This window comes from Anomaloglossus baeobatrachus, chromosome 8 (assembly GCF_048569485.1).
Source record: "Anomaloglossus baeobatrachus isolate aAnoBae1 chromosome 8, aAnoBae1.hap1, whole genome shotgun sequence".
NCBI lineage: Eukaryota > Metazoa > Chordata > Amphibia > Anura > Aromobatidae > Anomaloglossus > Anomaloglossus baeobatrachus.
This window is the reverse complement of record NC_134360.1, coordinates 172,689,255-172,702,708: the sequence shown is the minus strand read 5'-3', so window position 1 is coordinate 172,702,708 and position 13,454 is coordinate 172,689,255. Positions and strand designations below refer to the sequence as shown.

The 13,454-nt window shown below is 42.2% G+C and overlaps 1 protein-coding gene across 2 annotated transcripts in view; it reads left to right on the top strand.

The window, feature by feature from the left end:
* The window catches only part of LOC142250124 (glyoxal reductase-like), a 244,615-nt gene that overhangs the window by 127,361 nt on the left and 103,800 nt on the right, over window positions 1–13,454 (top strand). For both annotated transcript variants that reach the window (XM_075322213.1, XM_075322214.1), the window contains exon 5: window positions 8,332–8,423. In XM_075322213.1, the coding sequence (XP_075178328.1) occupies window positions 8,332–8,423 (92 nt within the window). The remainder of the gene's footprint in view (window positions 1–8,331; window positions 8,424–13,454) is intronic.

The window sequence follows — 13,454 nt, the reverse complement described above, 5'->3', positions numbered from 1 at the left end:
AAAGTCATCAGTCTGTGGCTGACCACTGTTTTGTTAGACAAAAAACCCATAGACTGGCGGTACTCTTTAACTAACAGTGAAATCTGGACCCTTTTGATACATAAGTGAAGAAAACATAGGTGCTGGGCTTTTCAAATGGATTGTGCTAGAAAAGAAACCATTATATAATTTACTAGCTGCACTATCCGGCTTCGCCCAGGTTAATAACTGTTGTTAACAAAATAGAATGTATTAACAAAAATTTATTCAGCACACAAAAACCACAAAACAGATAGAAATGTAATTATTAAAAGGCAAAAACTAAGCTAATAGAAGCATTTCACAACATATATTTCAACACCACAGATATTCCACACCGATTTAACTAAATTGGCCAAGTAATGTGCTCCGTCTGTCTCTTTCCAGATCTGTCTCTTTCCCCGTCTGTCTCTTTCCCCGTCTGTCTCTGTCTGTCTCTTTCCAGGGCTGTCTCTTTCCAGGTCTGCCTCTTTCCAGGTCTGCCTCTTTCCTCGTCTGCCTGTCTCTTTCTTTGGCTGTCTCTATCTCTCTGTTTCTTTCCCCATCTGTCTTTTTCCAGGTCTGTCTCTTTCCCCGTCTGTCTCCCCGTCTCTTTGTCTGTGTCTTTTCCTGTCTGTCTCCTTCCCTGTCTGCCTGTCTTTGTCTGTCTCTTTCCCCGTCTGTTTTAATCAAGGTCTGTGTCTTTCCCCATCTATCTTTGTCTGTCTCTCTGGCTGTCTCCTCCTTCCCTGTCTGCCTGTCTCGGTCCCTGTCTGCATGTCTGTCTGTCTCTTTCCCCATATGTCTCTTTCCAGGTCTGTCTTTTTCCAGGTCTGTTTATGTCTGTCTCTTTCCCCGTCTGTCTCTGTCTGTCTTTTTCACCGTCTGTCTCTTTCACCGTTTGTCTCTGTCTGTCTCTTTCCCTGTCTGTCTCTATCTCTCTGTCTCTTTCCCTGTCTGTCTCTGTCTGTCTCTCTCTGTCTCTCTCTATCCGTCACCCCACCAACATCTTATTACCTCACATATAAGTTTCTTATACTATGAATGTCTTTTGTTCCTATACCAACCACTCACATCTCCTACTAATAACCTGTAGTTTCAGGCTCCATTTACTTTAATGAAGGCATGTTTTTTGGAGAGTAACTGTAAAGCGCGGGGTTCAATTTTCCTGTCAAAACATAGTGTACGACGTTCCCTGGGTCACATGAGGTGTCTGTGCAAAATTTTGTGATTGTAAATGCGATGGTGCGGTACACTTTTTGTTTCACTTTTTCCCCATTATGTAGATAGGGGCAAAATTGATTGGTAAATTGGAATGCGCGAGGTTAAAATTTCGCCTCACAACATAGCCTATGATGCTCTCGGGGTCCAGACGTGTGAGTGTGCAAAATTTTGTGATTTAAATGCGACTGTGCGGATACACTTTTCGTTTCACTTTTTCCCCATTTTGTAGATAGGGGCAAAATTGATTGGTAAATTGGAACGCGCGGGGTTAAAATTTCGCCTCACAACATAGGCTATGATGCTCCAGACGTGTGAGTGTGCAAAATTTTGTGTCTGTAGCTGCGACGGTGCAGATGCCAATCCCGGACATACACACACACACAGACACACACACACACACATACATACACACATTCAGCTTTATATATTAGATTAACATGTACCTTGGTCTCAGGAAATGGCGACATTATCAAAAAGAATTATATATATAATAAAAAGTTCAGGTTTTTTTAAAAGCAGTAAAATTAGAAAAAACTCCTATAAATTTGGTATATGTTTAGTATAATTAAAAACTACTACTCATCCACAAAAAAAAATTCTAGGCCCTCCTAGTGCTATGCTGATGGAATAATGTAATAATAATTATGGAGGAGAAAACAAAAGGGAAAAAGTGGAAACTGGCTCCATCGGGAGGAGGTTAAAATGCCAAAACAATAATGTCCAATTTATACCAGAGGAAAGAAAATAACAAATCATTTTAATAGAAAAAAATGTAAACTCATGTAACTTAGTAGATGCAAAAAAATCAAATCTTAACATTAGTGCTGATCTTTAAAGAGAACCTGACAGGTGACTGGTGACCCTTTAAGGTCCATAAAGCTCTCAGAGAGAAGGGGTTAATGAATACATTTGCTGCAGTTTGTGTACAATAGGAAAGCCCTCTACTAAACAGATAATTATGAGGTTTAGATATAATGACAGACTTCAGACTATATGCGGAGGAGAGAAATAAAGATCAAAATCTATGCAATAAACGGCTTGAAAAGGGTCCTGTGATGGGGCTGAGACTCTGCTGTTATGACTGTGGTGAGGAGACCACATTTTGGATGGTGCCCTGGTGCTGCGATTTCATGTGAGCATGAAATACACATGCATATAGGTCAGTAGTGGACTCCACATAGATGTAGGGCATGAAGTCTAGTAATGCGGTTACAATAAGAGGAACCTGTGTGCAGAATGCTGCGATCACTACCATATAAAGAACGTGGTAATAGACACAAAAATCTGATGTCTGTGTAATGATAGAATGGGAGCCAAACTATGAATGTGGGAGCCGGAAAGTGGTCTTACACCATAGATACCGCTATATCTCCCGCTCTCCCCATATATTAGCACAAATGACTCGACATTGGAATTCAATGTGTCCATTTCTTCTATCTCTTGTCATCAGCTGTCAGGAGAGTCTCAGAAATCCTCCATATATATTAAATGGATACATTTAGGATACATTCAGAGGTAGCAGTTGTGACCCATCTAACAAAGGGGAAACTCGTTTTGCAATTAGCAGTAAATATCTGTGCAGGTAATTGATGCAGGTTTTTTTGGTTATGTGGTAAGAACCACGGCACCACCGTAAATATGAATATGTTATAGGGAGGTTCTGTGTGTCAAAACTAAGGACACTTTTACTAAGAATTAACAAAGTTTTGTCTCTTGACTTGTGCACAATGACTTTATGCCAAGCAATTGTTTCACAGCTGCAGCATTGAAAGGGAATCTGTCACCAGGTTTTTGCCACTTAAAGAGACACTGTCAGGAGGCTTTTGCTACCTCATCTGAGAGGAGCATGATGTAGGCAAAGAGATCCTGAATCCAACGATATATCACTTAAATTACTGGGTGCAGCTGTTCTGAAACAATCAGAATGTTTAGATTCAGAAATGTAGCAGAGCTGAGAAAGCTGCCCCTGTCCACACCAGGCTCCCAATAGAGCTTGTACATTAACAGTGAAGTGTCAATCAGAGGAGGGGACATCCATGACTGCCATGCATGTGACATTGTAGTCCGAGCAACGAGAAATCCTGCTGCTTAAACAAATATAGCAAATAAACAACAGATGAGACCTTGACAAGACAGGCATTCCTGAATTATGTGTTTTAACCCTTGCAGCAATGTCACAATGATAATGTAGTTACTGGGAATAGGGGCTAATAATCTGGCCCTTAAGCTAGTGGGCCCTAACTCCTAGAGGTACTTCTCAAGGTGAAGAGGTCTGGACCACCACTGTAGCCCTGACTTCTGATCATCCCTTGGTATAATACCCCCTCATCCCCAACCCAGGAGAGAACTGGGACTGAAGTGGTCAATCCCACACAAAAAAGCAAACTGGGGAAACCAAAACTCAAACTCACAGCAATCACTCACAGAGGTATAGCCAGTGCTAAGGAGGAAATAAAAAAGGGAAAAAAACAAGCAAACAACAAGAGTATTTCCACAACACACCAGAGTAGCATACAGCAGTTCACCAGAAGCTGAATCACCATGCACATAGCCTGGAATCGCATAACGCTATTATCGGCATGGAGGAGTAGATTCCACCATCTTTTAAATGTCAGAGGCGGCCGTGATAGGTCTCTAGCATCCCGTTACCCTAGCAGCAATTCACAGGTTTGCAGAAATGAACTCCTGATAGACCAATAAAAATTAAGCACACAACTAGTGATGGGCAATCCCAAACTGTGAAGTTCTGGGTCTGTACTGAACACATAGTGTTCGTGCAAACAATCCCGAACACAAGCTTTCCTGGGAAGCTCGTGTTACAGTTCGGATCCAGGGGCTGCTAGAACAGGCACCTTATTAAAAAACATTATGGTTATACTTACAGGTCCCGTGACGTGTCCTGCAGACTATGTCTCCCAGCCGCTTCTGCTTTCGGGTCCGATCATTAACTTCTGGGGGCATTCACTGCACTGCTGTCACTCGGCAGTCTTCACCTGTTTTCGTCAGTGTTTGGGGTGACGTCAGGGTTCACCCGAGTGATGAAGCAGAGCTGAAATTGCTCTCCCTGCTTCTCACTCTGTTGAGACACTTGTCTGTACAGAGTGATGAAGCAGAGCTGACTTTGCTCTCCCTGCTTCTCGCTCTGTAGAGAAACTTGTCTGTACAGAGTGATGAAGAACAGCTTGCTCTCTCTGCTTCTTGCTCTGTATAGACACTTGTGTTATGATCCGGAACCATGGAAGACCACCATAAATCATTGGTAAAAGGTGACAAGAGCATTGGCAACTAATCTGGCCGCCATCCCCTTACTAACCATCAACACTAGAAGTAGCTAAGGGGTGAACTAACATCCTATGCACCGCGAAACCAGCCGGAGAACTAGCTATCCTAAAGGAAGGAAAGATGAATAACTCTCTGCCTCAGAAAATAGATAAAGAATAGCATGCCCCCCACATTCAAAGACTGCGGTGATATAGGAAAACACAATACACAGATAGATGATAGGATTAGCAAAAGGTGAGGCCCTACTGACTAAATAGGACAGGATAGGAAAGGGACTGATGGTGCCCAGAGAAAAAGCCTGCAAAAATCCAAAAAACCGATAGTACAAAAGGCCCTCAGATCGCTAGATCTGAAATCCATCCTATACCAGGCGCTCTTGTCATACTAATGAACAGAAAGCAGGAACCATTACAAATTCAAGAAGCAACAAACACATGGACTAATAGGAGCAATACTCCAAACATAGTTGCAGGGAGCTTCCCAGCAAAGCAACTGGGAGGGAAGATCCATGCATGCAAATAAAGTGACAATAACAATAACCACAGCAACTGACAAACTCAGATAAGAGAAAAAACAAATAATGAGCCAAGCACTTATCTGGGGTAGATGTGGTCTGGAGCAAAATGAAGCAGGCTGGTGAACAAAGAACAACTGACATCCGGCATAGCCTGCTAGCAGACCAGGGTTTAAATAGGCAGAGAGTTAGCAATGGAAACGCCCATTGCTCAACACACCTGGTCTCTGTCCAAAACATTCCTGGCCACAAGAGGGAGCCTCACAGCAGCAAAAGCATAACTGACATTCACAACACACTTGTCTGTACAGAGTGATGAAACAGGGCATCCATTGCTCTCCCTCTTCTCGCACTGTAGAGACACTTGTCTGTACAGAGTGATGAAGCAGAGCTTGCTCTCTCTGCTTCTTGCTCTTTATAGATACTTGTCTGACAGAGTGATAAAGCAGAGCTGAAATTACGCTCTCTGCTTCTCGCTCTGTAGAGACACTTGCACTTTTGTTTTTAGTTTTTTTTATTTTTCCACACATGGGCTATATACGCATTAGCGCAACATGGTTTATACTTATAATGTCTTGTGTGCACCGATTATTCTACTGTTATTTAAACAAGACTAACAATATTTTACATCTGTCCTATTGTGGGGGAGTGAAAGATAAAAACGGAGGTGCAAATAAAAAATAAAAAGCAGTTTAAAGCATACCATAAAAGCAAAAATCAAACACGTGTTTAGTATATGCTCCCTTATTTTTATTTTAAATAGAATGGCTTTATTTCCATGTTAGTGATTATTTATTTATTATTTGATTAATACTGTAATATTTTCATGGTAAATCTATTTGCTAGATACATTGGTGTTTTAGACATTTAGGTAATGCCTGTATGGTAAAGCTATTTGATAGATGCATAATGTAAATCTAGACATCTGTAAACTGTGTACCTAAGGGACCTGTTTAAGGGACCAGGTACAACTAGGCAGCTTCGGATTGGAATCCGCAGCGCAGGGTGGCCCAAGCTTTCTGGGCCCCCCCACTGCGAATTGCAGTCCTCAGCCACCCCAGAAAATTGCGCTTTTATAGAGGCATCATCTTCTGGTGCTGTATCAAACTCTACCAGTGGCCCCGGTGCCGGGTGGCATGCTGGGTAATAAGGTGTTAATATCAACTTTGTTTTAAAAGCTGGTATTAAGCTCGAGATTCTTAATGTCAGGCCAAGTTTGATCCCAGCCATTAAGAATCTCCAATAAAGGGTTAAAAAAAAGACACCACACAGAGAAAAAATACTTTATTAGGAATAAATACACAGACACACTTAGGGACTCCATCTTTATTAATCCCTCTCACACCTCCACGATCATGGTCTTCTGTCTTCTGTCACCGATGTAGCTCTGCTATATCAGAAAGCACGGGGAGGAAGAACGCTTCTGCTCCCCATGCTGTCTAATCACTCAATGAGTGAGCAGAGGCTGTGGGTTGGTAAGCAGTGACGTCACCACTGCCACCGTTGCCATTGTAACCTAACGAGCGGGTTACTATAGCAATGGTGATCTCCGATCACCTGATTCCCGACGCCGCTATTCACCGGCTGTGGCATTACAGTGTGTGGTAGCCTATTCCTACATGTGGGCTGACTCTGTAAAGAGCGCCAACATGCAGGGATGGGGAGCCAAGCATCTCGCCAGTACTTGGCACTTACCGAGTATACCGAGTACTGAGATGCTCGGGCGAGTACCGGCAAGCATGCTCGCCCATCCCTATCCAGTGGCACTACAGGACCTTGCATGATGTCATAGCCATGTGACCAGTCTGTAACCAATGAGGTAATACAACATTCACACTTTACTGATCATATGGCTATGGTCATGGAAGGTCCTTTAGGCAGTGCTGGTTACCGGGTGGCACAGCGATGATCGAATGCAGAAGCGGACGGGAGACAGAGTCTGCAGGACGCTTCGCGGGACCTGTAAGTATAACAATGTTTATTATTAACTGTATTCTTTATTTTACAGACTCCCCCACCCCATCGCATAACTGTAAAGTTCAAGTTCGGTGTTGCGACTTAAGTTCGCGCTATTTCAGAACCCGAACTCAAATTTTACAAAACGTTCGGGCGAGTTAACCGAACACGAACATCGGGGGGTTCGCCCGTCACGAGTGGCTTGAAACAAGGAATGTGATCTTGTAGCCCATGTCCTGGATATGTCTGTGTGTGGTGGCTCTTGAAGCACTGACTCCAACAGCAGTCCACTTCTTGTGAATCTTCTCCAAATTTTTGAATGTCCTTTTCTTAATCCTATCAAGGCTGTGGTTATCCCGGTTGCTTGTGCACCTTTTTCTATTTTTTCTACCACACTTTTTCCTTCCACTCAACTTTCCATTAATATGCTTACATACAATAGCCAGCTTCTTTAGCAATGACCTTTTGTGGCTTACCCTCCTTGTGAAGTGTGTCAATGACTGCCTTCTGGACATCTGTCAAGTCAGCAGTGTTCCACATGTTTGTGTAATCTACTGAACCAGACTAAGGGACCATTTTAAACACTTAGGAAACCTTTGCAGGTGTTTTGTATTAATCATTCTAATTTTCTGAGATAATGACTTTTGGGTTTTCATTGGTTGTAAGCCATAATCAACAACATTAATGACTCTATATAATAACTCTATAATGACTCCATATATGTGTTTCCCTTTTTGTATTGAATTACTGAAATAAATCAGCTTTTTAATGATATTCTAATTTATTGAGATTAACCTGTATGTTTAAAGCACCACTCCAGCACTGAAAAAAAAAAACTACCATCTTCCCCGGTTTTCAGCTTTGGTCCTTTTCTATCCGTCTTGACCTGAGAACAGCCTAGTCGGCTCACACAGGTGTTTATGTGTGGATTGGCAATTCCTTTCTTAACCCTAGAACGCATACCTGGGGCCTCGCAGGCCTGCTAGGTTACTTGTTTTCTATGGTAGATTTCTATGGTTGCGCGCTCTAGGGTTAATCTAAGTCTGTGAAGCCCTGTTTGGGGTCTTATATATTTACAATGGAAAAAAAGCACTGTCCTAAATAATGTGAGCCAACACGGCAAGGACCTGTCACATGGTCCAGAAGTGGACTGGAGCAGCGCTGAAGACTTGGTAAGAAGGTAAGTATTTTTATACTATTGCACTACATCCCATACATAAGTAGGGGGGATGAGAAAAAAAATACTGAGACTTCTCCTTTAACATCAACCACATGGGTGTTATCAACTAAAAGATTAATGCTAAACTTACACATGATACCTACAAATTTTCACAATGGATGTCTTGTTTCATTACCAGGCATCTGTCGCTCTATTGGAGTTAGCAACTTTCTAATTCATCATTTGGAGCAGCTGAAGGAAGATTGTAATTTGGTTCCTCACCTTAATCAGGTAAAAAAAATAATGTTACTCTAATACTGTATATATCAGTATTATCTGAAATGTGATGATTCTGATGACGGAGATTTACTGCGAAACGTGTAGATTAAAGTCACATATCAAAGAATCCAGCATTCATTCTTTATGCACAGCAGTGCAGCTTTAACCCTGAACCGGTTGACTGAAATATATAAAGTTAAACATGATCATAGTAAATATATAATTATCCGAACCACACAAACGATGATCGTGCCCGACATATATATTGCACACTGCTTTCTCAAGGGGATGTCACAATGTGCTACAGACCCTCCATTTACTCACCAATTGACCAATCGCTTTATTAATAATGCAGCTGTTCGTAATTGATGCTTACCCCAAAATGTCTCCTATTCACATGTAATTTAAGCATGTATTGTATATCTGCATGTGCTACTGCGTCACATATAGTGGTTTATGATGCAATTTGCGCAAAATAAAGACAGTTTGAGCACATTCTGTAAATTCACTTCTAAAACAAAAAGGGTCAACAAACCAAATAACAGCTCCACCTATTTATAATCCTTGAAGGAACAGTGGCACCAGGTCTATTGAATGAAGTAGCCACATGACAAGATAATCTGTCCTCTGAATTTTATATACAAATAAATTAGAAAGCCCACACCTATAAAATATTTTAATATAATTTTTGTGTTTCTTTAGAATAACACTATAGCGCGTGAAATAAGTATTGAACACATGACCACATTTCTAACTAATTATATTTCTATTGGTGGTATTGATATGAATTTCTCACCAGATGTCAGTAACAACCCATCCTATGCACACAGGCAGAGAAATAGAACCGTAGATGTCCATAAATTAAATTATGTGTAATTATGAGAAATTACACATGGAAAAAGTATTGAACGCACTTAGTGAAATTTATTTAGTATATCCTACAAATGCCTTTGTTGATGATGAAAGCTTCAAGATGCCTCCTATATAGCGAAACTAATCACATGCATTGCTCAGGTGTGATTGTGGCCCATTCTTCCACACAAACATCTTCTAATCCTGAAGTTTCTGTGGGCTAATTCTATGAACTCTGAGATTTAGTTCCTTCCAAAAATTGGATTCAGGTCAGGTGATTGTCTGGGCCATACTAGCAAGTTTATTTTTTTTCTCTGAAACCAATTGAGTATTTTCTTGGCTGTGTGTTTCGGATCATTATACCAGTTGAAATGTCGTTTCATCATCCCGGTATCATATTTTGATTAAGAATGTCTCATTACATTTGTCCATTCAGCCTTCCTTCAATTATATGAAGTTTGCCAGGGAAGTATGCTGAAAAACAGCCCCATACCATGATGTTCCCACTGCCAAACTTCAATGTTGGTGTTTTTTGGGGAGATATACAGTGCGTTTTTGCAGTGGTGTAACTAAAGTTTGATGGGCCCTGATACAAAATTTTGACCTGTGGCCTCCCCAACTGTACACCGACACTCAGAGTATAGGATAATGACTCCAACACTCAGGGTACGGGATTGTGACGCTGATACTTGGCTGTTTCCCTCAGCACCCAGGTTTCACATGATCTAAAATCCTTCTAGAACAACCCAGCTTTCCTACACTGTGTGCAGAATTATTAGGCAAGTTGTATTTTAGGCTATGTGCGCACGTGTGCGTATTGCATGCAGTTACGCTGCGTTCTGCACCGCAGCGTAACTGCATGCGTTCCCAGCACAATCTATGAAGATTGTGCATGAGACGTGCGCATGTGGCGTATTAGAACGCAGCGATTCATCTGCTGCCCGAAGCGTGCGTTCTAAGAAGTGACATGTCACTTCTTTCGTGCGCTTTGCATGCTGTCTATAGGGAGAGGCAGCATGCAGAGCGCACAAATTCTGCAGGCACCAGGCGCTTCAGAACGGAGCTTTTCACCTGCGCTCTGAAGCGGACCTTTTGTGTGCGGTGCAGAGAGCAAACATGCGCACATAGCCTTAGAGGATTATTTTATTATTGCTCAACAACTATGTTCTTAATCAACCCAAAAGATTCATAAATATCAAAGCTTAATATTTGTAGAAGTTGGAGTGGGTTTTCTTTAGATTTGGCATGATATATAGGATATAGGAGGATATCTGTTTGTGTAGGTAACTATTACTGTGCAGAATTATTAGGCATCTTAATAAAAACCAAATATATTCCCATCTCACTTGTTTATTTTCATCAGGTAAAACAATAAAACTGCACAAAATTTAGAAATATACATTTCAGACATGCAAAAACAAAACGTAAAAAAATTAGTGACCAATATAGCCACCTTTCTTTATGATGACTCTTAACAGCCTACCATCCATAGATTCTGTCAGTTGCTTGATCTGTTTACGATCAACATTGCGTGCAGCAGCCACCACAGCCTCCCAGACACTGTTCCGAGAGGTGTACTGGTTTCCCTCCCTGTAGATCTTACATTTTATGAGGGACCACAGGTTCTCTATGGGGTTCAGATCAGGTGAACAAGGGGGCCATGTCATTATTTTTTCATCTTTTAGACCTTTACTGGCCAGCCACGCTGTAGAGTAGTTGGATGCATGTGAAGAAGCATTTTCCTGCATGAAAATCATGTTTTTCTTGAACGATGCCGACTTCTTCCTCTTCCACTGCTTGAAGAAGTTGTCTTCCAGAAACTGGCAATAGGTCTGGGAGTTGAGATTCACTCCATCTTCAACCCGAAAAGGTCCCACAAGTTCATCTTTGATATCAGCCCATACTAGTACCCCACCTCCACCTTGCTGGTGTCTGAGTTGGAGTGGAGCTCTCTGCCCTTTACTGATCCAGCCTCTGGCCCATCAAGAGTCACTCTCATTTCATCAGTCCGTAAAACCTTTGAAAAATCAGTCTTAAGATATTTCTTGGCCCAGTCTTGACGTTTTATCTTATGTTTCTTTTTCAAAGGTGGTGGTTTTTCAGCCTTCCTTACCTTGGCCATGTCCCTGAGTATGGTATACCTTGTGCTTGTTGATACTCCAGTAACGTTGCAGCTCTGAAATATGGCCAAACTGGTGGCAAATGGCATCTTGGCAGTTTCACGCTTGATTTTCCTCAATTCATGGGCAGTTATTTTGCGCCTTTTTTTCCCAACGCGCTTCTTGTGACCCTGTTGGCTATTTGCCATGAAACACTTGATTGTTCGGTGATCACGCTTCAAAAGTTTGGCAATTTCAAGACTGCTGCATCCCTCTGCAAGACATCTGCCAATTTTGGACTTCTCAGAGCCCGTCAAATCTCTCTTCTGACCCATTTTGCCAAAGGAAAGGAAGTTGCCTAATAATTAAGCACACCTTATATAGGGTGTTGATGTCATTACACTACTCCCCTCCACATTACAGAGATGCACATCACCTGATTTACTTACTTGGTAGTTGGCTCTCAAGCCTATACAGCTTGGAGTAGGACAACATGTAGAAAAAGTATCATGTAATCAAAATACTCATTTGCCTAATAATTCTGCACATAGTGTATATTCTGATATCCATCTTGTCCTTAGCACGCACCTTCCCCATGCTCGGCTATACATCTTTCCTTCAGCACGCAGCTTTCCCATGATATCAGACCATGGAAAAGCTGGGTGCTGATGGAAAGCTGTATAGCAGAGCATGGGAAAGCTGGGTGCCGAGGTGCTGAGGGAAAGAGCCTCTTTCTCTCAGCACAAAACTTTCCCATCCCATGGGTTATCTTTGTCCCCCTCGTATATAGCTGTCCAAATACTATAATGGCCCCCACATAGCCTTCCATATAGTATAATGGGTCTCAAATAAACCTTCATATATTACAATGCACCCCCATAGTTTCCCATGTATTATAATACACTTCACATAGTCCTCCACATAGTATAGTAGTGTAGAGCATAGTCGTCCATATAATATAATACACATCTCACAGTCCTCCATTTAAGATAATTCACATCCCATAATCCTCAGTATAGTATAACGTACACTCCATAATCCTCTAAATCCTATTACATCTGGTACATTTTACATAGCAGCAAGGGAGCCAGGCTGGGGGACATTATATATACCAGGATAAAGCCCAGGCTGGGGTACATTATATATACCAGCATGGGAGCCAGGCTTGGGGACATTATATATACCAGCATGGGAGCCAGGCTGGGGGACATTATATATACCAGCATGGGAGCCAGGCTGGGGACATTATATATATATCAACAGGGGAGCCAGACTGGGGTACATTATATATACCAGCATGGGAGCCAGGCTGGGGGACATTATATATACCAGCATGAGAGCCAGGCTGGGGGACATTATATATACCAGCATGGGAGCCAGGCTGGGGGACATTATATATACCAGCATGGGAGCCAGGCTGGGGGACATTATATATACCAGCATGGGAGCCAGGCTGGGGGACATTATATATATATCAACAGGGAGCCAGACTGGAGGACATTATATATACCAGCATAGAAGCCAGGCTGGGGGACATTATATATATATATCAACAGGGGAGCCAGACTGGAGGACATTATATATACCAGCATGGGAGCCAGACTGGAGGACATTATATATACCAGCATGGGAGCCAGGCTGGGGGACATTATATATACCAGCATGGGAGCCAGGCTGGGGGACATTATATATATATATATCAACAGGGGAGCCAGGCTGGGGAACACTATATATACCAGCATGGGAGCCAGGCTGGGGGACATTATATATACCAGCATGGGAGCCAGGCTGGGGGACATTATATATACCAGCATGGGAGCCAGGCTGGGGGACATTATATATATATCAACAGGGAGCCAGACTGGAGGACATTATATATACCAGCATAGAAGCCAGGCTGGGGGACATTATATATATATCAACAGGGGAGCCAGACTGGAGGACATTATATATACCAGCATGGGAGCCAGACTGGAGGACATTATATATACCAGCATGGGAGCCAGGCTGGGGGACATTATATATACCAGCATGGGAGCCAGGCTGGGGGACATTATATATATATATATCAACAGGGGAGCCAGGCTGGGGA